A 22,692-nucleotide genomic window follows, 5' to 3' on the forward strand; every position below is an offset into this window, starting at 1 on the left:
ACGCTCTGCTGCAGATAAGCCCTGTTTCTTCAGGGTGAGGCCGTGCCTTTGCCTGCCTGCACTGTTCAGCCATGCATCTGACCAGCTGGTACACGAGCTGATGTGCACCCCAGGCATGCCAAACCATTGCTACCCTTGCTCCAACTACACAAGAGGATGCTTACTCCAGTGGGACTGAAATACCACCAGTGACAAACTCCCATCCACTTTAAAGCCAGTTGTGGGCCAGAAGCCAGACCTCTGTTCCACAAAAAGGTCTGCTGAAATAAAATAAATTAACAGAAAGAAAATAAAAAGAAATTAACAACCAATGTCTGGGATTTACTTTAAAAAAGCTGCCAATTTCAGGGAGTTACGGGATTTTATCAGTGAAGGTTATTTTCTTGCTAGGGAAAGAAAACTAACCACAAAGCCAGCTCCTCTGCTCTTGTATCTCCTCATTCTTCGTGCTCTCTTCCTTGTTTTCCTTAATACCCCATTCTTGAGAAACTGATAGATTTACTCACTGTCATCCGGCTGGGGCAGCCACAAGTTGCTCTTTTGTCTCAACAGTGAATTGAAGCAGAAACCTATTCAGTCCCAGGCTGCAGTGGAGCTGCGCTGTGAAACGCCAGCTAAAACACAACAGGCCACAGCGACAACCGAGATGCAAGGGCACGGAGGAACCCTTCCACCCAGCTGCCTGCGAGAGCTGCTCATTCTTTGTTTATTGCTTGCAACCCTCTCCTATGATTATCTAGAAAACAGCTTAAACCCCTTGTGCCTGCTGCCAACAGGCCAGGCAGAAAACTTTCAAGATACAGCCAAAACCTGCTCCTTCCATTAAACACAGCCACGGGAGTCACCACCTCAGCAGATTTAGAGACTTACGCACAGTCAGCTCACATCAAGGGGCTCTTGCTGTCGCTGATTTGCATGACCTTTGTACCAAACCCACGGCCTAACATCACCAAGTCTCAGACACCCCCCCCCCGACCTCCAACAGCATGGCCAAAGCAGGAGGGAGATGAGCTGAAAACTGCCCTGCTCCAAGAACAGGGAGCACCTCTGGGACCAGATTTTCCCCCTGCAAACCTTTGTGGGATTTATTCCTGGCTCTATCCAATGCACTCACTGATTCCTTCTGCAAGTCGATACCAGCCATTTTACCCCTCTGTGGTTTTGGTTGCTGTATTAGCTTTTAATATTGGTCCCAAAGGAGTGCAATCGATATAGCTAAGGAGCAGCACTGTTTTGTACCAGAAGTGAACTACCTACAGAATAATCATTTAGGGGTATTTTTCCTTTATGTATACTTTACACACACACTGTTCACCTATGTCATTTAGCCTTAAAGGGCTCCAGGCCACCTGTCAAGGAAAAGAACAGAATCAGATAATGGAATAATGTGCTCCTGCGGTTAAGGTGAAATCCACCTCCCCACATTCATAATACATCTCTAACTCCAGACAAATGACCAATGCAAAGGATCTCTAGCACACAGCACTATATTATCATTGCTTGAATACTGAAGGGACTTTAACTGTAAAAGGTACAGCTGTCATCTAAAAATTAACCATTCTACTTTTTTAGGATTTCCTGTCTTCTAACAAACTATGTGGTCATTCATGTGATGAGTTACAAAGCTATGTTCAGAAATCATACTTCTAATCACAGTGGTGAAACACTAGAGATATTAAAAAAGTTACACTTTTGCAGCTGAACACACACAGAAATTAAAACATGCTTGTTTTAAATAGATTTTTCTAAGTACCCCATTGGTAGTCTGATGATAACCTGTTATACAGTTGTAATGAATGCTTATATTTTAAGCTAGCATTATGCAACCGTTGGGACATTTCAATTGCAGACAAACACCTAGTAACCAAAAAAAAACCCCAGTCCTTTCATTAGATACTGAGTTTTAAATGTCAGCAAGCAAGTTTGTTTTTCAAGCAGGAACATATTTCAGTTTTCAAGATGACAGAGTCACTCATCTGAAAAAATCAGTTCCACTTGCTAAAATAAGCTAACTGGCTTAAATAAATGCAGAGCTAGGACAAACAGGAAGGACATTTTTTTGTTAAATGTTTATACTTGTACAATGTGCAATTGTTTTGGGTTCTGGATTTCTAACATTATCACCAAACCACAAAAATCACAGAAATATTTTATTTTCTATACTAAAAACTCTCAGGATCACATCAGTTCTCATACAAAATTCAGAGAAAAATCACTAAATCACTGTTGTGGAAACTCACATGTTGAAACTGAACTTAACTGTATTATGCTAGCTTGTGAATAAATACTATGAGGGTGGGCTGGCGAAATCTTTGATGGGGTAAAAAGCCACACAGGGTTGCCATGAGCATCTGCTCAGAAACTGTGAAAGGACCATCATATTTCTGCTTTGCAGCAGGTTAGCAATGGATACCCAGCAGAGCATTTGCTTTAAATATAGTCTTAAGGGCTAGATAAACATAGATGATTTAGGCACAGCCAAAAGTGGCACTCAGCTCAAAAGTGCGCTTGGAGCTGGGATTAGTCATCTAAGCTCCTTATTCAGTACTGGGCGATAATTAGGCACACAAAACCAGGATTCATAAGCACCAGCACAACGCCTCACCCTTGCCAGCAGAGAAGGTGGAGAATGAGGGATGGACGTGACCCTGTTACTCTCACACAAGCAGGTAACAAACTCCCCGCTGCATAGAGATGAAGTCAAGTCTTTACAAAAACCCCACAGGGAGCCAGTCCTTTCAAATCCCCTGCCCCTTTCATCTAAAAGCCCCAGAGCTACAACCGCTGTGCTAGCATGAGACAAATTCAGGATCAAATCCGTGCTTTCAGGGAATCTGAACTCCACCCTTCCCCTGCCCTATCTGCAGGGCATCCTGGGCTGTACATGCCCTGGAGCTGAAACCCAGGTGCTGGGGGAGAGGGGTGACCTGCCAACACCTGGAGTACCTCTGGGCTGGGAGTAAATCATTTGCCAGAAGAGCCCACCTGAGGCTGAGGTTGCCACGACAAATGATCCTTTTATTAAATACCAGGGTAAATGGGCATACAAAGTTGTAAACCTTAATGGCATGGAACTAATGCAAACCCTCAGGCTGCTATTAATCATGCTTCCATTCCAAATAATTTAAAAATTAATGACTTGTTTTTGTTACTTTCTTTCAGATACTGGATATCTGATGAAAGGTGTTCAGCAGGCTGATTACCTATCCCTTTGCTGGCATACCTGCAAGGATCCCACTAGCACAGGAAAGGAGAGGCATAGCAACTATCTCGAAAGATATTTATGTGTACCTGTCAGCAGGCAGCAATGTTCCAGCTACACACCTGGAACGTGTCCTCCTACCCTCCAGCAGCAGCACGGTAGTTAACGCCTCAAAATTTGAGGATTTACAGCCCCTCCAAAAGGCTAAAACCTCACTCTTTTAGCTTCTTGCTTCCTTATTGACTGTCCGATCCCTGAGATCCTGCTTGATTTTGCTTTCTACGGTATTTTGTAGTCTGCAGTCTGGCGGGCTAACTGGATGCATTTTACAAACGTGTGTCCCATCAAATGTAAATGTCCTCCTGCCTACTCAATGTCGTCTTGTTCCTGGCTGCTGAGCAAAGGGCGCACAGAGCTCCTCACCTACCCTCCTCCCATTGTCCCGTGCCCCTTTCTCATGCCCCTCTTATTCATTTGCTCTGGGACATAGACAGTCCTTGTCTTTTCAATCCGCCTTGATATATTGGTTCTTCTTGGAATGGACTAAACCTTTTTATTTTTGTCTCAGGCTTCTCTTCCTAATGAAAAAAATATCTACTAAAGAGAGAAGGAAGGTTGGGAGTATCCTCCTGTGGGTTCCTATGGCTCCTTGCGTGCACAAGAACACCACTGCCTTTATTCACACAGCCCATCCTCACAGGCCGACTACATTAACCCCTCTGCATTAGAGGAATTGCTAAATACCCAGTGAAAAAAAATCAGAGCTGGCAGAGCGGTACGCTGATCTTCTCTCACCACCCAGCAGAGCACATCCGAGCCCTGCTGCCTGCCTTTGCTCTGGCAACACTCATACACCTGGGTGACCCGTCTCACACATGGGGATGGCGTGCCCTTCCTGTTAAAAGATTTGTCCCTCTGGAGAGTGAGTCTTTCTCAGAGCTACGTTCAGGTTGCTCAACCTCCCAGCACTCAGCGATAAGAAATGACAGACTTGAGGTGTTACTGATTGCCACCTATGCTGTTTTTTCAGGAAGACTTGTCACCTGAATGTCATAAAGGTAGACCTTGCCCTGCTGTCATTCAGGATCGCTTTCACCATATCAGTAGCTCAAATGAGTACAGGAAAGCTTCCCTGAACCGCCTCAGTGCGGGATCTGCCCTGTGGAGGCAACATCTCTTCTGTCCTGGAGCTCTCAAACAAGGAACATGCATTTCTGGCCCTGAAGAATTGTCCTTCCTTTATGCCCCTAAAGAAAACAAAATGTGGCTCCTTCCCCTCAACCCCTGCCACCCTCCTGATCAAGCTCTCCTGTTAAACTGTTTGGCTCACCCAGATTTCAAACACTGAACTCTTAACCCGGTCTATGCTACCGCAGCATGAGGCTACCAGCACAGGTAAACGCCCTGCAGCGCTGAGGCTGGAGCAGCCCTTTGGCCATCCAGCAAGGACATCGCTCCCAAGAGAAAACAGCTTCCAGCTGCCCACCCAGGACCCTGCTGCTGGCTGCAACTGCATCCTGACACGGGACAGGCTCACCCAAACCTCCAGCCTCATGCCTTGTTGAGTTGAGGGTTTTTTTCAGTTGAAAAGGAAACCTTCAGCTGAGTGTTATTTTCACAAGCTACTTAGGGAACATGGCTCATAGAAGGTATTAGCTGCTAGAAAGTCACTTAGCAAAGGTCTTTCATTTGTAAAATGTCATTTTGTGCAAAATAAGAACATAGTCTTGCCTTGCCTTCATTCAACCATCTCAGAGCCAAACTTGAGGACCATTTAATACCAGTATCAAAAATCCTATGAATTTACATAAAAACAAGACCTCAATGGGACAAATTAGCTTTTGGATCATTAGCAATGTAAATGGCATGGAGAGGCATTAAAAACAAAAACAGGTTATGAACTTTGCTGGAAATTGTATTTTTCACACTTTAATAGAGGAAAATAAGGCGTATTTCTAGCAAGTACTTCAAAGGGAGAGTGCCTTGCCCATAAATGTCTGAGTGTCTGTTTAGTAAAGTGGAATGTGAATATCTGTGAAACCCAAGTAAAAACATGGGGCTATGGAAAATATACAACATGTATATGAAGATCAACTCTAAACTTACATTCCCAAAGAGTTCAGATGTTACTATTTTCAGCTATACCTACAGTTTTATACTATCTCCTCCATGGTTTAAGACAGCTTCAAAAATATGCTTAGGCAGGCCAGAAAAACTAAACAGAAATCCACTGGAAAAGAGAAGAATAATGTCTTTCTTTTCCTGTCTTTTATGACATCTGTTAACTGCAAATAACATAGTATTGCGCTGTAGTTTCGCCTAAGACCCCAACGCGGAAGACACTAGTTTTTCATATCACTGAGAAAGCATTAACTTCAGAAAAAAAAAAGTGTCTGCTGTACTCATCAAATTTAGCAGTCCAGAGTTCAACACTGCTCTTACGGAAATTGAAGAAACTCTCATTAATTCCAAGGGGTGAAGGGCTGGACGCGAAAATTCTAAATATGTTTTACTAATAGAATTCATCTTGTTAATGAGCTGGCATGTGAACCCGTTTTTTCCGGCTGCTGAAAGCAGCTTGTGGTTTGCTTTTATTCTCTCAAACACAATTAGCAAAGCACTCCAGCAGCTGAATAGACCTATTCATTTGAACAAATTATTCCCTGGCAGAGTTTTTTTGGGGGTTTTTTTGGGTTTGTTTTTTTTTTTAAATCTCCCCAAAACTCTCTCCCATCCTGGTATAGTCAGAAGAGACACAAAAGCCTGCCTGTCATTAATCTTGCCTGCCTGTGCCTGAAAAAAGACAAGTGGGACGTACACTGCTGAATACGTTACATTTTCAGCGTCTCTTTCAGTGACATGGCTGAATTGCCCACTTCTCCCAACCCTTATCTTAGCTAGTGTACAATCCTAATTAAAAGGCTGACGTAAGGAATACACACGGGGAAGAGTCTGGCACGGATGTTATGGATGAGATGATAAACTTTATGAGCACAGCCACCTCCCACGTAGCTTTTGTAGTTAACTGTTGGAGCTCGAACAGTTGCTCTTATGTGTGCCATTTCTCATTTCAGAGGGCTGAAAACATTAAATAAAACAGACTTGCCCTTTCTAATAGGTAGTAGCATCTCGCTGATCTAATTAATCTACGTAGCTTATTCTTTCACTGAGATAACTTTACAGGCAAATTGGGCTCCAGTTCCCTTCTCCTGCTGCTCATTTTCGGTGTGAAAAGGGCTGTGGATAGGATAAAACCCACACATCCACCTCGCAAACAATGCTGTCATGTAGTTAACACAGCAGAAATATTTGTTTAATTAGTTACATTTTCAGCTTTTAAATGAGAAGAAAAAACAAGCCATGGGTGGTCTGTAACCTCAGAAGAGCAAATATCCCGGCTGTAAAATCATCCCAACTCAGAATACTGGGTTGGACATAAAAAAAGCATTTATTGAATCCTAGGCCTGAGTCAGGAACAGAAGGTGCATTAAGAGCTTCCAAACTGCAGCCTACTGCCAATTCATTAAGTGTTCGGCATTATTTAATAAAAATGGCTTACGCATATACTTTAACTGAAATGCTATTTATTCATAAACATTTTTAACTAGAGTATCTGTTGGGAGTTATTCACACACCAATTCAGAGCCAGTTTCAAATTCTTCCTTCAAGTAAATGCATGCAATTCCCATTGCTGTCTGCCTCACCTAGGCTATACGTCTGCAAGCAGAGCTTGTCCTGTATTTTGCAATTAAACCAAGGTTCTCAATTAGTTTATAGAGACCAGGACATGTTGCTGTTAATGTCTTGGTAATGCATAAACATTACAGAAGTGAGAAAATGGCTATAATTTGTGTAATAGCATTAAAGTGATTCTACTGTCCTTATGCCTGAACCCCAAACTTGAACAGATATTTGAAAAGATTCCTCTTTTTTTGGCTATTTTGTCAGAGAAGTCAGATGCCAGGTAGGCACAAAATAAAATGGTCAGGCTCTCTACAGAACTACAGGATGTTTCTTGAAAAAATATCACGACACTATTGAATGCTGAAACGAGGGCTGAGCAGATCTGATGCTTCAGCCCACAGTTCTTCGGGTTACATTAACATACAGTAACTGCTTTCAGACTCTGAAAGTGGTGACCAAGCAAACTAATAATATTTGCTAACAGGCTGCGCTGACCCTCAGGCAGCTGTTGCAATGGGATGTTGCAATGGGACATTGCAGGCAGGGAACATCATAATTTTTAGCCCCATCCTGTGCAATTACTACCTACCCAAATACTTCTAAGATGCTTTCTCAGAACCTCTCTGCCACTCTCATTTTCGATGCTGTTTAGTTAAAAGGTGCTTAAGGAAGCTTCTTCCTTCACAAAAGAGATTCCTGGAGGTGTCAGAGAAATTGCCTTTTCCACACTTTCCTGCTCACTCACAAAGCGCAGGCTCTTCTACCTTCCCCCTTGCCACAGCATAGCACCCATGCAGAAACAACAGCAATTTCTGACCTCGGAAAGATGTACCCACAACACGTTTTTCTCTTTTCTGTGTGATTTCACAGCTGGAGATGAAGATGGCCAACAATGCTCTTTGACCTGTTACTCCTCCAAGGGCTGTATGTGTTCTCCAGTCCGGCAATTGGACAGCTGCTGCTTTAGGACTTTGGCCTTTCTGTCTCCCTTATCTTTCCTTCTGTCATCTGCTTATTTTCCATTTTTATGATATTCTTTTTTGGTAGATAATAATGCCTTTAGGAATAGTGCTGGCAAGAAGCCAGGACAAAATGGCAGTGCTAACAACTTTTGTTTGAGTTAGGGTCACTGCAAGATAATTTAGACCACAGACCCGGGGCCCCATTTTCCCATGACACTGGAAAAATCCACACAGAGAAGCAGAAAACACTGAATGCTTCAAATCCAAACCTCCCTGAGTTCATCCTCTTGGGACATGGCTTGCAGAAAAGGATGAGGATATTTCAACACCCGTGGATAGGACTTGAGAGGGACTGTACCAGCAACTATCTTTCCCCAGAGTTTTTGTTTTTAGGAGCAAAATCCAGCAGAGAAAATCCATCTCTGTCGCTTCCCACCCATGCAGCTGAAGGACCTCTCCCTCCCAAGCTTCCCTTGGAGGACACAGCCTCGCTCAGCACACGCCCAGGCCAACATTGCCACTTTCTTCCCATACTGCCAAAAGAAGCACCGTTAATGAGGTGCCCACAACCCACATATCTCTCAGGGACGAAGGAACTGGCCCTCGGTTTGGCTTTTTATTTTTCCCCATTAGTTTTTAAAATGGATATTTTTCTTAAGCCTGAAGGCAGCCCCAAAATGTTTCTCCTCTGAACACGGTAGCAGAACAATCAGTTAAGGGAATATGAAGCGTCTCCTTCCCGCTGTCCAAAGTGGGGAAATGTAAAATTCATCATAAATTATGAAAAGCAAACCAGATAGTCAAAATTCACACACTGTTAACGAAGTAACACAGCTAATGTTTCTTGCTATGCTCAACCCAAGGCTACCCCTCTTACAGAAGTTTTATTTTCCCACTGGGTTAGGAGGCTGTGAGAAAGCAGGTAGGGGAGGCTCTGCTCAGATCTATATAAGATAAGCATCTATGTAATACCAGGACACTCTGCATTTGAAACCAAACCTCCTTCCCCCATAGCCAAGATCTGTAGCTCCTCCACAGGGGGCCCCAGATCCCTATGGCCTCCACCACGAGCTTGCCGCGAGTTCAAGGATTGACATTTCAGATGGCAGGAAGCTGTGGTAGGTGTAGATACATCACAAGTCCTCCCTCTGCCCCAACAGGAAGAGATTGGGAAGGATGCAGAAAGCCAGGTGGCAAAGGAAGAGCAGGAAGAGGAGTAGGAGACGTAGCAGAAGCAGCAGGAGGGGCTCCATGCCACCGCCCGGCCCTACCTAGCAAAGGCTGACGTTTTTGGGTGAGGGAGCGCTTGGAGCAAGATGAAAAGCTCTGGATCACAGGTGGGAATGGGATATAGGGAGAGGCAGCCCTCAGAGCCAGGCAGAAGAAGGTCAAGGACGAGGCGGTAGGGAGCCAGGCACCTGTGCAGCTGCCCTGGGACTGCCAGGAGCACTGCCAGCATGGACGTCTGATTGCACAAACAACCATGGAGTGAGGAAAGAGAAAAGAGGACTTCTGGCAGTGGGTACACAGCTGTGCAAGAAGTCTCCCCAACAAACACATTAGCCTGCAAAATCCACCCCCTGCCGGCACAGGGGAATTTGCTATCTCATGGATCCAATTCTGCTTGACCATAACAGGGCTTGCATCTATCCAGCCTCTATCAACACTGAATTTGCACAGGGTTTGCAGTGGGTTCCCACCCTAAAGAACGGCAAAGCATCCCCTTGCCCGCCTCCAAACTGCGCACAGACAGCATCCTGAGCGCTCGGCAGTTTAACACTTTTCTCATCTGGGGAAATGTCACGCTGCCGACACTAGAAAAGCCACAAAACTGGGGATGACTGGATCTTTAGTACTCAAAATCACATTTCTCACCAAACATTTTGCTAAGTGACATCTGCAAAAGGGCACACAGAGGGAAAAGGGAGGAACAGCACAAATTACAGTCCCATGCCTTGTTCAAAACTCATTTAGCAGGTTCTTCAGAGAGCAGCACCTTGAACTCGGCAGTTGGGGTTTCTCTACTAACCCGAGGCAAAGAACACCAACAAAAGACTATTTCTGCCTGCCTAGACTTTGAAAGTTTCATGGGAAAAATACAAGCAACCGATATGATTCAACATTACCTTTTAAATAAAATACTTAAATAAAATATATGCAACTTCTAAGAAGCACAGGTTTTCTGAAGACAGCTGAGGTTATGCAATAAACAGCAGGAAAGGTCATTTATTAACACAACCTTCAAGTTCATCTGCTTGTGCTTTGAACTAAGACGATGCCTCCACGTGGGGGACACACAATGCTTAAAGCAAAGAGCTGAGGTAGGTGCCTAAGTGGGAGCTGGCAAATGAGGGGTTTGAGTTGCCTTCTTGAGTTTTGGGCATAAACTCTGACAAACCTTCCTTCAGGAGTTAAAGCAGGTGCTCTGGATGCACCAGTTCTTTTCCTTTCACCCAAGATAACAGCTTTCAAGCAAATTTATCCTTGCTGCAGCATCTTAATTTCATAGAGTGCACTTCACAGCAACATTTGAGTTTGCTTGAAAAACAACATAATATACTGCCTTAGTCTAGGAAGCCAAAATTTATTCTGTCTCTATGGGTTCATTATTCCTCTATTTGTAGGCATGTATGATAGCGAGAGAAGTTTTGTCTCATGCTTTTAAATGCAAGAGATTTACGTTTTTCTTGATAGTCACTTTTCCTATGGAATTCTTTGTATTACAGCTCTTGTTTCCTACAGCTAAAGACTGACCAAACTCTCTTCAAGCCTCTTCTCTTCTAAGCATATTTGAAAAGTTTACTCCCCGTCATGGGGAACGCTGACTGTCTGGGAAGTACTTCTATCAGCACGCAGAAATCCCTATAGGTATGTGCTATACATTCTTGCTTTCACAGAACACTTTTCTATGAAAATCCCTAATGAACTTTGCGGTAGCTCAAAAGCAATTTTCAGAGACATCTTCCTCCTACATTTTGAGAGACTGAAAAAATACATACTTTCCCACATCCATCTCTGGGGGACAGTGGCAGTCCCCTAGGTTTAAAACAACTCGCAAGGACTACAGTGATATTTTAGACTGTTTAAAACAAACAACAGCAACAATCTAAATACGCTTAGTTGGGGAATAATTCCACTTTTCTCATTTTCATCAAGAAAAACTTCATCAGATGCAATACAGACAGGGTAACTTTCTGAGATCTGATTCTACCAAAAAAAAGTATTGGGAGAGAACAAAGACAAAGAATGTAATTCTTTGCCTGTAAAAAAAAAAAAGTGATTGGTGGAGGAGGGAGAGAGACCTGGCAATCTGCTTTTCCCCAACCTTCCTGCCGATGAACAAGGGGACAAGCACAGGACAACTGGTCATGGACGGTGGTGCACAAACCTAGTGCACCTCGACCAAGTCTATTCTTGCTGCTATTTGCATTATCCACAAAAAAAAAAAAAAATTACATAGGCAACAGCGGCCTTTTACAACTGAACCAAGGTGATTCTGTCCTGAGAAGGGCTCACTGGTACTTTTGCTTTAATTAGGAGCATGTTTCTGAAGATGCTAAGACCTGAAGCCTGTCATCAAGTACTTACATAGTCATCCTCGTGCAGACCTTGCTTCTGAACAGAACTTTTCACCTCCAGAGAAAACTTTTCAAACTCAGGCTTCACGGTCCTCAGCAGAGTGACGGTTTGGAGGTACGAGTATGCCTTCTTGGCTTCAAGGTCATGTTTGTCTCCTCTTCTCCAAGAGCCATTTCCTAAAGGGAAAACAAGCATATTTCCAACTCCAGATTAGGTACCATTACAGGATTGCCTTCCTTTTTCCACCCAGAAGTCCCCTCTCCTGCACCTTGGGGAGATGGCAGAGTACAAGTGAGAACTGAACCTGCTCCAAGATGTGCAGGAAACCGGGCAGGGAGGAACGGCTGGTGGGAAGTAAATGTGCAAACAGAAAGACAACTTTACTCCCATGCTGTGCTTGCTTATTTTTAAAGGGTGGGATGAAGCCTAAGCATGAGAAGACATCTCGGAGCAAAAAACATGTGCCAAATCTCGAACGCAGAGATATTAAAGTTAGAATTAGTGAGGGAGTATCCGACCACAAAGTTTTTGTTACACATCACCCCACCAGCGACACTCTTGGGACAGTCAGAAAGGCACCAGTAAAGTCAACAGTACGATCATCACCCCAAATGGGAGGCAGATGGTGCCTTCCACACTTCTCCCACAGCTCTCCCACTGCAGTCAAGGAGAAAACCATGTGTGCAGTGGCTGCCAGACCAGCCCTGCTCTTAGTGGAAAAGAAACACTTAGAAATAAAATGGGATCCTGCACTTATGTTGTATTTACAGGTGTTTTGTGTCACAGCAGGGGAACAATTTAACCCAGACCACCAGTAAAGTAATCAGATTTTTAAAAAGCAGGATAGCTGACTGGTTGTTAATTAGCAGAGAAGTCCTCCTGCCTAACAGGGCCTGACCTTAGCGCATCCTGAGACCCCGATCCAAAGCTTCACAAGATCAGTGGAAAGGTTCACATTGCCCTGGACCAGGTTTTGTGCTATTCTACATAAATGATAAATAAAAGAGGCCTAGAGGGAACAGTGGTAGCCCTAAGCAGTGTGTCTTTAAATGCTTACAAATAATTAAAAGCTAGACAGCCATTTTATTTTTGAGCAACAGCAACAAATCCCATCATGGCTAAATGAGCCAAGACGAAGACTAACACTAAGCTCCCAAGGGCGACCTGGAGGCACGTGAGACCCTGAGATGAGAGAAGATGTGGCTGCTCTGCTTGGATCAAGGACCATGGTGCCATTTGGACCAAGAGAAGCAAGTGGTTTGGGAGTGGAGATGCTAACGGAGATGGAGTCCAGGCACCAAACCCATGGTGCTCCTTGGACAGCACTACCAGCTGCATCACATGCCTGCAAGAGCAAATTCATGGACAGACCACTCCAGTCCCCCCAAAGCACGTGAATACAGAGCCTGCGTTTTGTCCCCTCAGTATCCTGGCATTGCTGCTGGGACTTTTTTTTTTTTTCTTCTTTTTTTGGACAATAAATGTAACTGGAGAATTGCTCTCTTTCCTCAGAGAGCATAGGGGAAGGAACAAAGGACCTGCACTTCTCCGGAGGACAAGTCTTTCCTCGTGCTGCTTTTGGCAGCTCCCGTCATTCCCAGCACAGGGCAGGAGGCACAGGACCACCTTTTACCTCTCTTTTCCACCTCAGGAAAGTCTTATTTATCACAGCTCAGCACCAGCTAGGACTGCAATCTTTATAAACATCATGAACCTTGCTAATTCTTAATTTTTTTTTTCCTTTTTTTCTTTTGGCAGTTATTTCATTCTGTTATGAACAAGCTCTAGGTATGTCTGCCTTGGTTTAGGGATTTCTTTCCCAATACAAAGTTTAACCAGTCAAAATTACTTATGCCAGGACCCTATTCATAAGACCTGATGGAAACACTGGAGAGCAGCTAACATCCCACCGTCTGATTTTGCCCTCAGAGGCAGCACTCTCCCCTTCAATGCCTGTACCCTGTCCTTGTTGCTGCTTTCAAAAAGAAAAAAATGCACATCTGGCAATTATAAGCTAGCATGTCTTGCTCGCTTCTCCACAAGAGGGTACAAGCCCTGCTGGAGTCCTGAAGCTGAAAAGCCTCTGCCCCAGCTGGGTACCTGCATTTCAGAGATGAAGTATACAAGAAGTACAGCAGAGACTACAGCACAGACGGCATTGCTATAGCTTTGCAAATGTAGATGGCTAAAAAGAGTGAGATTATATTAAAAAAAAACAACTGGTAGTGCTGGTAGAATGCAAATAAGTTTCTGTCCTGGACACTATACATATTTATATTTAAAAATCCTGACACTGGGAGCAGGGAAGGTACACTTGCATAACAGCGTTCCTAGAATAATTTACATATTTAAATTCCTTCATGGATTATTTTGTGGGAGGTCATCTTGCCACAGTACTTATGTGCAATTATTGCAGTCTTGGCATTTAATACGCCTGCTCTTCTGAAAAATTAAAAATATTCAGAACAGAGGGCAACAACAAACTGCAATATGGTCATCTGAACTTAAAGGCAAAGTGCCAATTTGCCAAGCACACCCACTCTTAGAATTTGTACCTTTTATAAGGTACAAAATCTAGTATCTCCAGGCACTGGGAACAAGGAATTTGGGGGCAATGTCTCTACATTTCTCTTTTATGCTTGCTTTCCACATGTGATGACCATCTGCACAAAAGTCAACTTCTGATGCACAGTCATTTCACTCTTCATGGGAAACACATCCACAAAGAAACAGAAAAATTGGTTTACAAGAGTTATTACTTAGAAATGTCAGGAAATGCCACATTCTAACCACACTACATCAGAAGACAGACAGTTTTCATTAATCCCCTGGAAAAGCTACAAGAAGACTTGACTACCTGTGATGCAAAGGAGGATGGTGCTGAGACTCCCACAAGACCGCGGGGCAAGCGGGTATTGCCCCCATCGCTGTGCCACATGGAAGTCCCACGCCAGGATGGCACAGCACTGCCCTGTACATGGCTGAACAAAGTGCCATCTACTGGGGACTGCATCACTGGGGACATCCACCCCACATCAGCTGCGATGCCAGGGTCCTTCCTGGGGCAGGGTCCTGAGCCTGGGGATTGCAACACAGCCTCCTGCAGCCACCGCTGTCTCCTAGCAAATACCATCCTGGAAAGCAAAACCATTACAAAATGCAGCCGCCCACCTCCTGCAGCCGCTGCTCTTACACGAGCATCCCCTGCTCAAGGAGAACTTTGGGTGTCGTCTGTACGAGCCAGCTTCAGCACTTTCCAGGTAGTCACCCTGTGCTCATTTCAGCCAAGCCAAGGAAACCATCAGCTGTAGGGGATCATTCATCTGAGCCGTTTCAGACATATAAGGATGAGGTGAATCACTGTCCAGGGGTGCCTACTTCTCTCCTGTGACTCCAAAGGGAGCCCAGCTCGCATGCAGACCTGTACCCACAGCCAGATGAATCACTTGTGACTCATTTCTACTCTGTGAGATGAAACGCAGCAGTAGTGCAGGGGTAACAAGCCACTGCCAGCAGCCAGAGGGGTTATTTGATCAGTGGTTTCTATTAAATCCAACCCTGTGAAGCTCCCATGGTCTACAGAAGGGCTGAAACTTCAGCGTTTCATGATTGCTGACATGGGTAGACCTTCGGCTTTTTACCCTGGTCCTGATTAAGGCTGCAATGCCAAATGGTTTTGCCACAAGGGATGAAGTCACTCCAAATTTAACTCAACAAAAAGAAAACCTTGATTCAAACCATTGCCTTTGATCTTGTTCTGCAACTTTATCTTTTAGTTATTTAAGTGATTTCCTTATTACCTGGCAGAACTTGGCACTTCTTCAGCTAACCTTGAAGATACATGTAGCAGTATCTGTACTCCTGTACATACCTACATCTCCAAATTTAAACGGCTACATATGTTCTTTATAGAGCTTTTCAACAAATAGCACTGCTTGTTGTAAAAATAATCTCAGAGATAGTAGATGGATAACAAAAAGTTTATGCAGAAGAATTTAAGTTACAATTAACTGATTTATTAAACAAAATACATCATCCTTTTGTGAATTCAGTTGTTCCTGTTCATCAGCTTTTTGAGGCTTGAAAGAAAAAAAAACAAGTCTTCCTTCTTTCTTAACTCCCACTTGATTTTCAGTTTGAAATGAATTTGTTATTGTAGTGGATTAGTTAAGGCAGCCCGCAGGGGGGAAATTATTTTCTCTGCACCTGCAGAAGAGGCTGCTCCTTTCAAAAGCCACGTTGACACTTCAACAAAACCTAGTTCCCAGGCAGGAACTTGCCTCAGCTTCAGCCATCTGACATTGTTTAAAACTCAGCAAACATGTTGCTCCAGTATTACCTTAAATTTAACTGAGATAGCTGTAGCAGCTGAGAGCAGGTTTAGTCCCTGCTATGCACTGCCATATTATCAAATGTAATTGAATGTAGGCATATTACAAAAAGCAAATGTATTTAATTTACATTTTAAAGTCCTGTTTTGACAAATCTGATCCTTTTTACTAGGGGTGGAATCAGCCACTTCTATCCACCCTATTCTAATACGTTTGAACTGTCCATGTCCTACCCAGTGCTTTCCCTTCAACACAACACTGCTGAATGTTTTTGCAGATGCAGATTCTGACCAAAAGCTGAAACAAATTAGACATGTGGATCCCCCAGCACAGACCTGACTTCTGGAGACATAGGCTGCCCATGGCCCTGGCCATTGCTAGTGTCTTCTCCCAGCCATCTGCACAGACCGCAGGCCACTGGGCAGCCAGGAATACGCCTGCCTTGAGATTTGGCAGTCACAAGGCTGGGGATGGTGCACGCCACCTAGAGCTGAACACATACACTGCACCATGGGGTACCCACACCTGGCTGCTATAACCAATGTCTCTGTCTGGTGCTGCTTCCCCTACAGGTAACTAAATAAGTAATGCTTATAGTGTATTTGGCATCTTGTGATCCACTCAGTGGCAACTATAGCCACAAGGTCCTTTCCTACAATACCATAGCCCAAGTGGAAGGTAACTGCAATGACGGGGAGAAACAGTAGTGTATTCTGGGACTCCATGCAGCATATTTTGAGGCTAACAAATCTAAAAATATTACCAGGCTTACAGAAGACTTTGCAACATACTTGGGCAGGAAAAACATTACCATATGATGAGCTGTTGAAGAGTTCAATATTGAAGAAAGCGTAGTCCCCGTTGGTCATTCCTTGCCGATAAGCAGCCAGCATGATGTTCCTGATTGTGTCACTGCTGGCACACATGATTACAACTGGTGGAAGAAAATGAAAAACACAGATAAGAAGCAGTTCAAGAACTTCAGGGAACAGCCTGTTAAGCATGAATGCTGCCAGAGACAGTGACCCCAGCTGTCCTCCCAGTGTTGCAACAAACATGACAACGCAGACGGCAACAAAGCTGATTTCCCAAACAGCTGACAGAAGACAGGTACCAAACACAGAGAGCCTTCCTCCTCCTTTGTCTCCTCTGAAAATAATTAAAGAGAGCCTGTGTGTGATCTTAAGTTTTTTTACCCCTGCAATGTGTGGTAAGTTCTGGCTTGAAATTTCTTCAACTGCATATATTCACATAGAGTCAACTGCAACCATAAGTGGACATAAGACAATCTGAAGATGAAGAATTAAGGTAATACAATGACATTACCATTTTAATTGCCATTCCATTGAACAGTTTGGTGTAGATTCATCTTGCCTACACCTCAGCTGTCTAAAATTTAGGTATCTGGTCTAGAATTTGTTGCCTCTTTACAGTTAACAGAGAGCAGCATCTCTGCAGCTGTCTAAGGACAGTGGTATGAATCTTTCCAGGACATGACTTTCTCTCCAGAGACTATACAATAAGCCTATGCAACGACCTTTGATGGGATGCTTAATGTTCAGAAATGGGAAAAGCAAGTGCCACTTTCTGAGCATGAAGATTAAAGGTGGTTACAAGATTAAATGCCACAGAGCCTCATTTATCACAGACCAAGAGCTAAGCAGGGGCTTTGCTGCTACAGCAGGACCTACAAGGCTGCAGGTGTGCTCTGTGCGGGCACCATGATCCACACTGCAACAACTGTGGTTGAGAGGTCTCTTCCCCAATCTGGTGGGCAGGGGGAACTACTCTCCTTGCTACCCCTTCCCTCTGCAAAGGAAATTTCCTCTGGAAATTTCAAGGAAGGAAAAAATCAAGGAAGTTTCCTCTGCAGGAACTCAGGCACGGTCTTCAGCAATGGGGAGATAACTCAACACTGAGCACATTACACCACAAACTTTTATATAGGTTCACAAGGCTATGGGTATGAAGCTACTGACTTCAGAGGGAGCAGCAAAGTATTGTACCAGTGTGTGCTTCGGGGCTATATTCTACAGCAAAGTCGTAAGAGATCCAAAACCAACTGTACGCACATTTCCAAGAACACTGTCACGCATGGCAGGGCTCAAAAGCTACAATAATGTACGCAAATATTTTCACCCCAACAATAAAAGTGAATCAAAACCACATTCAGCTTTTCTGGGTAGAAGTGTTTGCTATTATAAGAAATGAAAAGGCCAAACAGGCCAAATCTTTTCGCACACAATGAATCTTCTCCCATTGCTTTTCTGGTTGGATGCCATCACAGGCATAAAGCTCCAGATGCACCGCCGGGGTGAGTCACGTTCGGTACATCCCCATGCTTCAGGAGAGTTATACCATGCATAGCTCTGTCCTCCTGATTATAGCAGAGTAATATAATAATTTCCAGAGCAACAGAGCAAGACATATTTCATGACCATTGTGAAGTATATTAGCATGAAGGAAAAGAAGAAGAAGAAAAAAATTTTCTTACAGTAAAATTTGGATCAAATCTTTTCCAGACGCACATCAGGAACAAATTTGTCTCACTGTTTCTAATTTCAGCATAGGTGAGAGATTTCCTTTTGAAACATTTACTTGCTGCCCTCCCAATTCTCCCTTGACTTCGCCTTTATAATTCACATCTATCGTAATCTGTAGATGGAATCAAAGAGATTCCCACGACACCAGTAAAAGATCTTGAGCAAAAGGAATAAAAAAAAGAGTGGGGGAAAATCCCCTACTTTAAAATACATTAAGTTATATTTTGTAAGCCTCTACAGGAATGTAAGGGAAGTAATATTAACTATTTGGATGTGGTTGTTAACCCAGCAGGAGAGCAAAGATTACATATTTCAAGATTTTGAAGCAAATAAGCTACGGGCATGTCTCTCACAATCTTCCAAAAATGTAAATGATGTGTATTTAATCTGCATCTGTACCTTACTATTGTGTACATACAAATTTGTACGTGCAAACACATACAAATGTTCTCCCTCCAGTATAATACACGCAGACCACAGTAATTCTAATACTAATATTCTGAATTTATTGACTAGGATTATTGACTCATCTTGCAAATACTCAGGAGTTCAATTCCAGTTAAAGGAGTAAGCGTTCCCTTTGCTCCGTGCATCCCTTGGACTACGTGCTTATGGAGAACGTATTTAAGCACAGTCCTGGGTTTGTGACCGTTATGGTAAACCTGAGCCTACAGCATCAAGTCTGCAGCATGGCCAACCGAGCCTAGAAGGGAGCTTGAACTGCTAACGAAATTCATTAAAGACAAGTGGTTAACTTTTATGATCATATTTTTCATCGTGATTTTGTTGCAGCTCCAGGACTTGAGTCTTTTGAAGTGGCTCCAGGGACTGAACAGGCAGCCGCTGGCAAACATGGGTGGGTGCCTGAGTGTGCCCCTGCCTCCTGGACCCCCAAGAGCTCAGTGCAAACCCCCAGCTAGCAGCAACCTAAGCCACGGGGCCAGCCTCTTCCCTGGGTCCTCACAGGCCAGCTGATGGGGCAGCTTCTTTCTCAGCCCTGGGAGAGTTTTGAGCATGTATCCTGATCTGCTTAAAAGCCCACTCTGACTCAGAGCAGCTCAAGGAAGCCTGACCACTCAGGTGGGACCACCACCAGCAGCAATCTCCGGAAACAGAGAGGGTGCAGGGTCAGAGCATGGGATAGTGTCACGGTAGGTGTGATATAGGAACCCTTAAGAACTGGTGAGAAACCCAATCAACCAAACAAAAAGGAAGTACTAGTTTCTAGGAAGTGCTTTGGACAGTGCCACATTGCCCACCAGCCCTGCTGCTCCGTTGCAGATCTCCAAGGAGTCCCCAGGAGAAATGAAGACCTCATCTGGTCAGCTAAGGCACACGGTGCATCTTTCACATGATATGAGACTTAAAATATTGTGACAATCTGAAAGGTGCCGTGAGCAGCAGGACGACCCCTCAGGCCCAGGGAAACGTGTGAGGCAAGTCCTGCGGTCGGTCTTTAAAGTCAGAAAGGCACAAGCGGAGGTGGAAGGGCCTGACTTGCTGCATTTCGCAGTAGCAGCATGAGTCCAAGGACAAATGAAGAGGTGAGACGGAGGAAGGGGACCCCAGCAGGCACAGGGGGCGAAAGAAGTAAGACAGAGGGCTGCTTTTGTGCAGTCATTTGCAAGTTACAGAATGATGTAAGACCAAAGGTCTCAGCTCAGCAAAGCATTTAAGTCCGAGCTGAAAGCAAGCCTCTCTTCCCTGACTGTCAGCAGTCTGAAGAGTGGGGTTTGCCTTTAGCCATCAGTCACGTTCCCACAGCATGGCCACAGTTCCCTTTGGCTAAGGGTGAACACTCACTTTTTCCTGCCGCAAGCATGCTGTTATGCTCTTAGCATCAGGAAAGTCAAACACATACAAAAAAGTTAGGCTGATAAAAAAGAAAAGCATCTTTCCCCACGTAGCGGTTTCCGCTAGCACACATTTCTTTCTCTCCGTTCAGTATACTTCCCCAAATGGTACTTACTAGGAAAGCTCTATTTTAAGCACCTGCTTCGGTGAAGAGAGAATTAAAGAGCCGTATGCTGTTAGACCTCAGTTATCTCACACATGCTCCTGCACACGTTAAGGATTTCACAGCAGCGTAACGACATCAGCAGTGCAAGGCTGCTCCGTCTGCAGCCTACAGCACCGTAACACCAGTGTGCCAGTCACACACGGCATGATCTTTATCGCTCCAATTTTGATGCTATTTTAACATTCTACAACCAAGGATGTAAAAATTGCACAAAGCACTTTGTACATCTACGCCTCTTTTGGAAAACAGCTAAGGACTTTCTTTAACTTGATCCTGCGGTCCACCCCTGGAATACACCTTTTTTTTTTTTTTTTTTTGCAATAACTTACTGGGGAAGCCTATGGCTGGTAAAAGCCTCTAACAGAAAATGCCTTTTTGATAATCCCACGTGTCCACGCATCGCTTGGCGAGATGTCACTGTAAAACACATCTAACTACAAATTTGCAAGTCCCAAAACACTTTCAGCGTTTTACTACTTCATGATGCGAAGCCAGTTCATCCAGCCCAGGGTGACTTTCCAAGATGTTTTACAAGCCATTTATCTCCACGGTGTTTTGCTAACAGTTGGTGGCAATATTACTGCACACACTCACGGGTTTCACATCCACACATCCCCCGAAACGACCGCTTCCCCTAAATGCATTTGTTATTTATGAAGTACTCAACGGGGCTTCCAATGGCAGGCACGGGTAAAAGGATCCCTGTGGCAAGACACAGCAGGGTGAGAAGAAAACATCTTTGCTTAGACTTTGAACTTACAGAGAGTCACTTCAAAAATCTCGGAGAATGATCAACAGATTTGCTGCTCCGCAGATGCGGGCGATTTTGGGTAACCCAGACTGCTGGCAGAAAGCCGACTTCTTACTATGCCACAAACCCCTCCTAGCGCGGTTCCCGAGGGTGAGCCTCCCTCCCCGCCGTGGGAGGCAAAGCTCTAATCAACTTCTGTGGGCACAGCTTTCGCTCGCGGCAGCTGGTCCCCATCCGTTGGGGATGCCCGGCCCAGGGATGCCGGCACAGCACTGCACTGAGTTTCCCCACGGGCAGGGACGTGATGTGACTCCCCCCTCCCGCAGGACCTTCCCTCCCCGGTGCTCCCGCTGCCCCAGCGCCCCGTCCCTGACCCCAGCCGCCACTGAACGCCGTCGAGGAGCAAAGCCGGGCGCCCCACCGCCACTCACCCCTCTCGCCGGTCTGGAGGGCGCGGACGACGTCATCGAGGTCGAGGTGGCGGCTGCTCTCGTCGAAGCTGTGCACGGCCATGTGGAAGGCCTCCTCCTGGAAGACCACATGGACGCCCTCCATGGCGAAGTAGCAGCTGCGCTCGGGGTTGCTGTCGCTGTAGAGCAGCGTGGCCCGGCTCCACTGGTGGTGGCGGAAGAGGGCCAGCAGCATCTCGCCCATCTTGGCGTAGGCGGGGGCGACGCGGGTGAGGTGCGAGTACTCGCCGCCCTTGGCGCCGAAGCCGGCGGCCAGCGCCCCCGCCGACAGCATGGGGACGTCCCAGTGCGCCGCCAGCCGCGCCACCGGCGCCGCCGCGTACTCGCAGACGGGCCCCAGCAGCAGGTCGGGGCGGCGGCGCTGCAGGGCCACCATGTCCACCAGGCTGAAGAGGGCGCGGTTGCCGCACGCCGAGTCCTCGTAGGTGAGCTGGAAGGCGTAGCCGGGCGGCAAGCCGGCGCCGCTCTCCCGCAGGCTCCGCACCGCGTACTCGATGGCCGGCCGCACCCGCCCCAGCGAGAAGAGGTAGGCGTCGTCCTGCGGCAGCAGCACCAGCACCCGGATCAGCTTCTCCTCCTCCGCCGCCGCCTCCGCGCCCGCGGGGCCGCCGCCCAGCGCCGCCCGCGCCGCCAGCACGCAGCAGAGGCTGCCGAGCAGCCAGGGCGGCATCGCGCCCGCCCCCCCCGAGACGCCCGAGCTCCGGCAAACTTTTCGCCCCCCTTCCCCGCCCGCCTCGAAATTGTTCGGTCGTGCTTTATTTCTCAGGTGTTTGGCGAATTCACAACCTGCCCCAGCCTGCGGGTTACGGACGGAGCATCTCAGCTCTGCTTTTCTTTTTCTCTTAGAGATAGATTATTATTATTATCATTAATTTTTGCCTTGCCCCCCCGCCCGCCCCCCCCGCCGGATCCCCCCGCGGGGCTGCCGGGCTGCGCCCTCCCCGCTTAAGTAGCGCGGGAGCGGCGGCGGCTCTCCGCACGCCCGGCGCGGCGCGGCCGGGTTTGTGCGCAGGGAGGAGCCGGCCCGGGCGCTCCCGCCCGCCCCGCCCGCCCCCTCCGGCGGCCCCCCCCGCGCCCGCACACCTCTCCCGCCGGCCGGGGCTGCGGGCGAGCTGCGAGCGTGGAGACCGCCGCCGAAACCGCGGGGCGG

At 46.0% G+C, this 22,692-nt stretch overlaps 1 protein-coding gene across 1 annotated transcript in view; it reads right to left on the reverse strand.

Moving 5' to 3' along the window:
* The window catches only part of NPR3 (natriuretic peptide receptor 3), a 41,801-nt gene extending 19,589 nt beyond the window's left edge, over positions 1 to 22,212 (reverse strand). Inside the window, exons 1-3 of the mRNA XM_076363020.1 lie at positions 21,504 to 22,212; positions 16,570 to 16,692; positions 11,437 to 11,603 (exon numbers count right to left, since the gene is read on the reverse strand). Coding sequence (XP_076219135.1) covers positions 11,437 to 11,603; positions 16,570 to 16,692; positions 21,504 to 22,212 — 999 coding nt within the window. The remainder of the gene's footprint in view (positions 1 to 11,436; positions 11,604 to 16,569; positions 16,693 to 21,503) is intronic.
* Between the last annotated feature and the right edge of the window lie 480 nt (positions 22,213 to 22,692).

This window comes from Aptenodytes patagonicus, chromosome Z (genome assembly GCF_965638725.1).
Source record: "Aptenodytes patagonicus chromosome Z, bAptPat1.pri.cur, whole genome shotgun sequence".
NCBI lineage: Eukaryota > Metazoa > Chordata > Aves > Sphenisciformes > Spheniscidae > Aptenodytes > Aptenodytes patagonicus.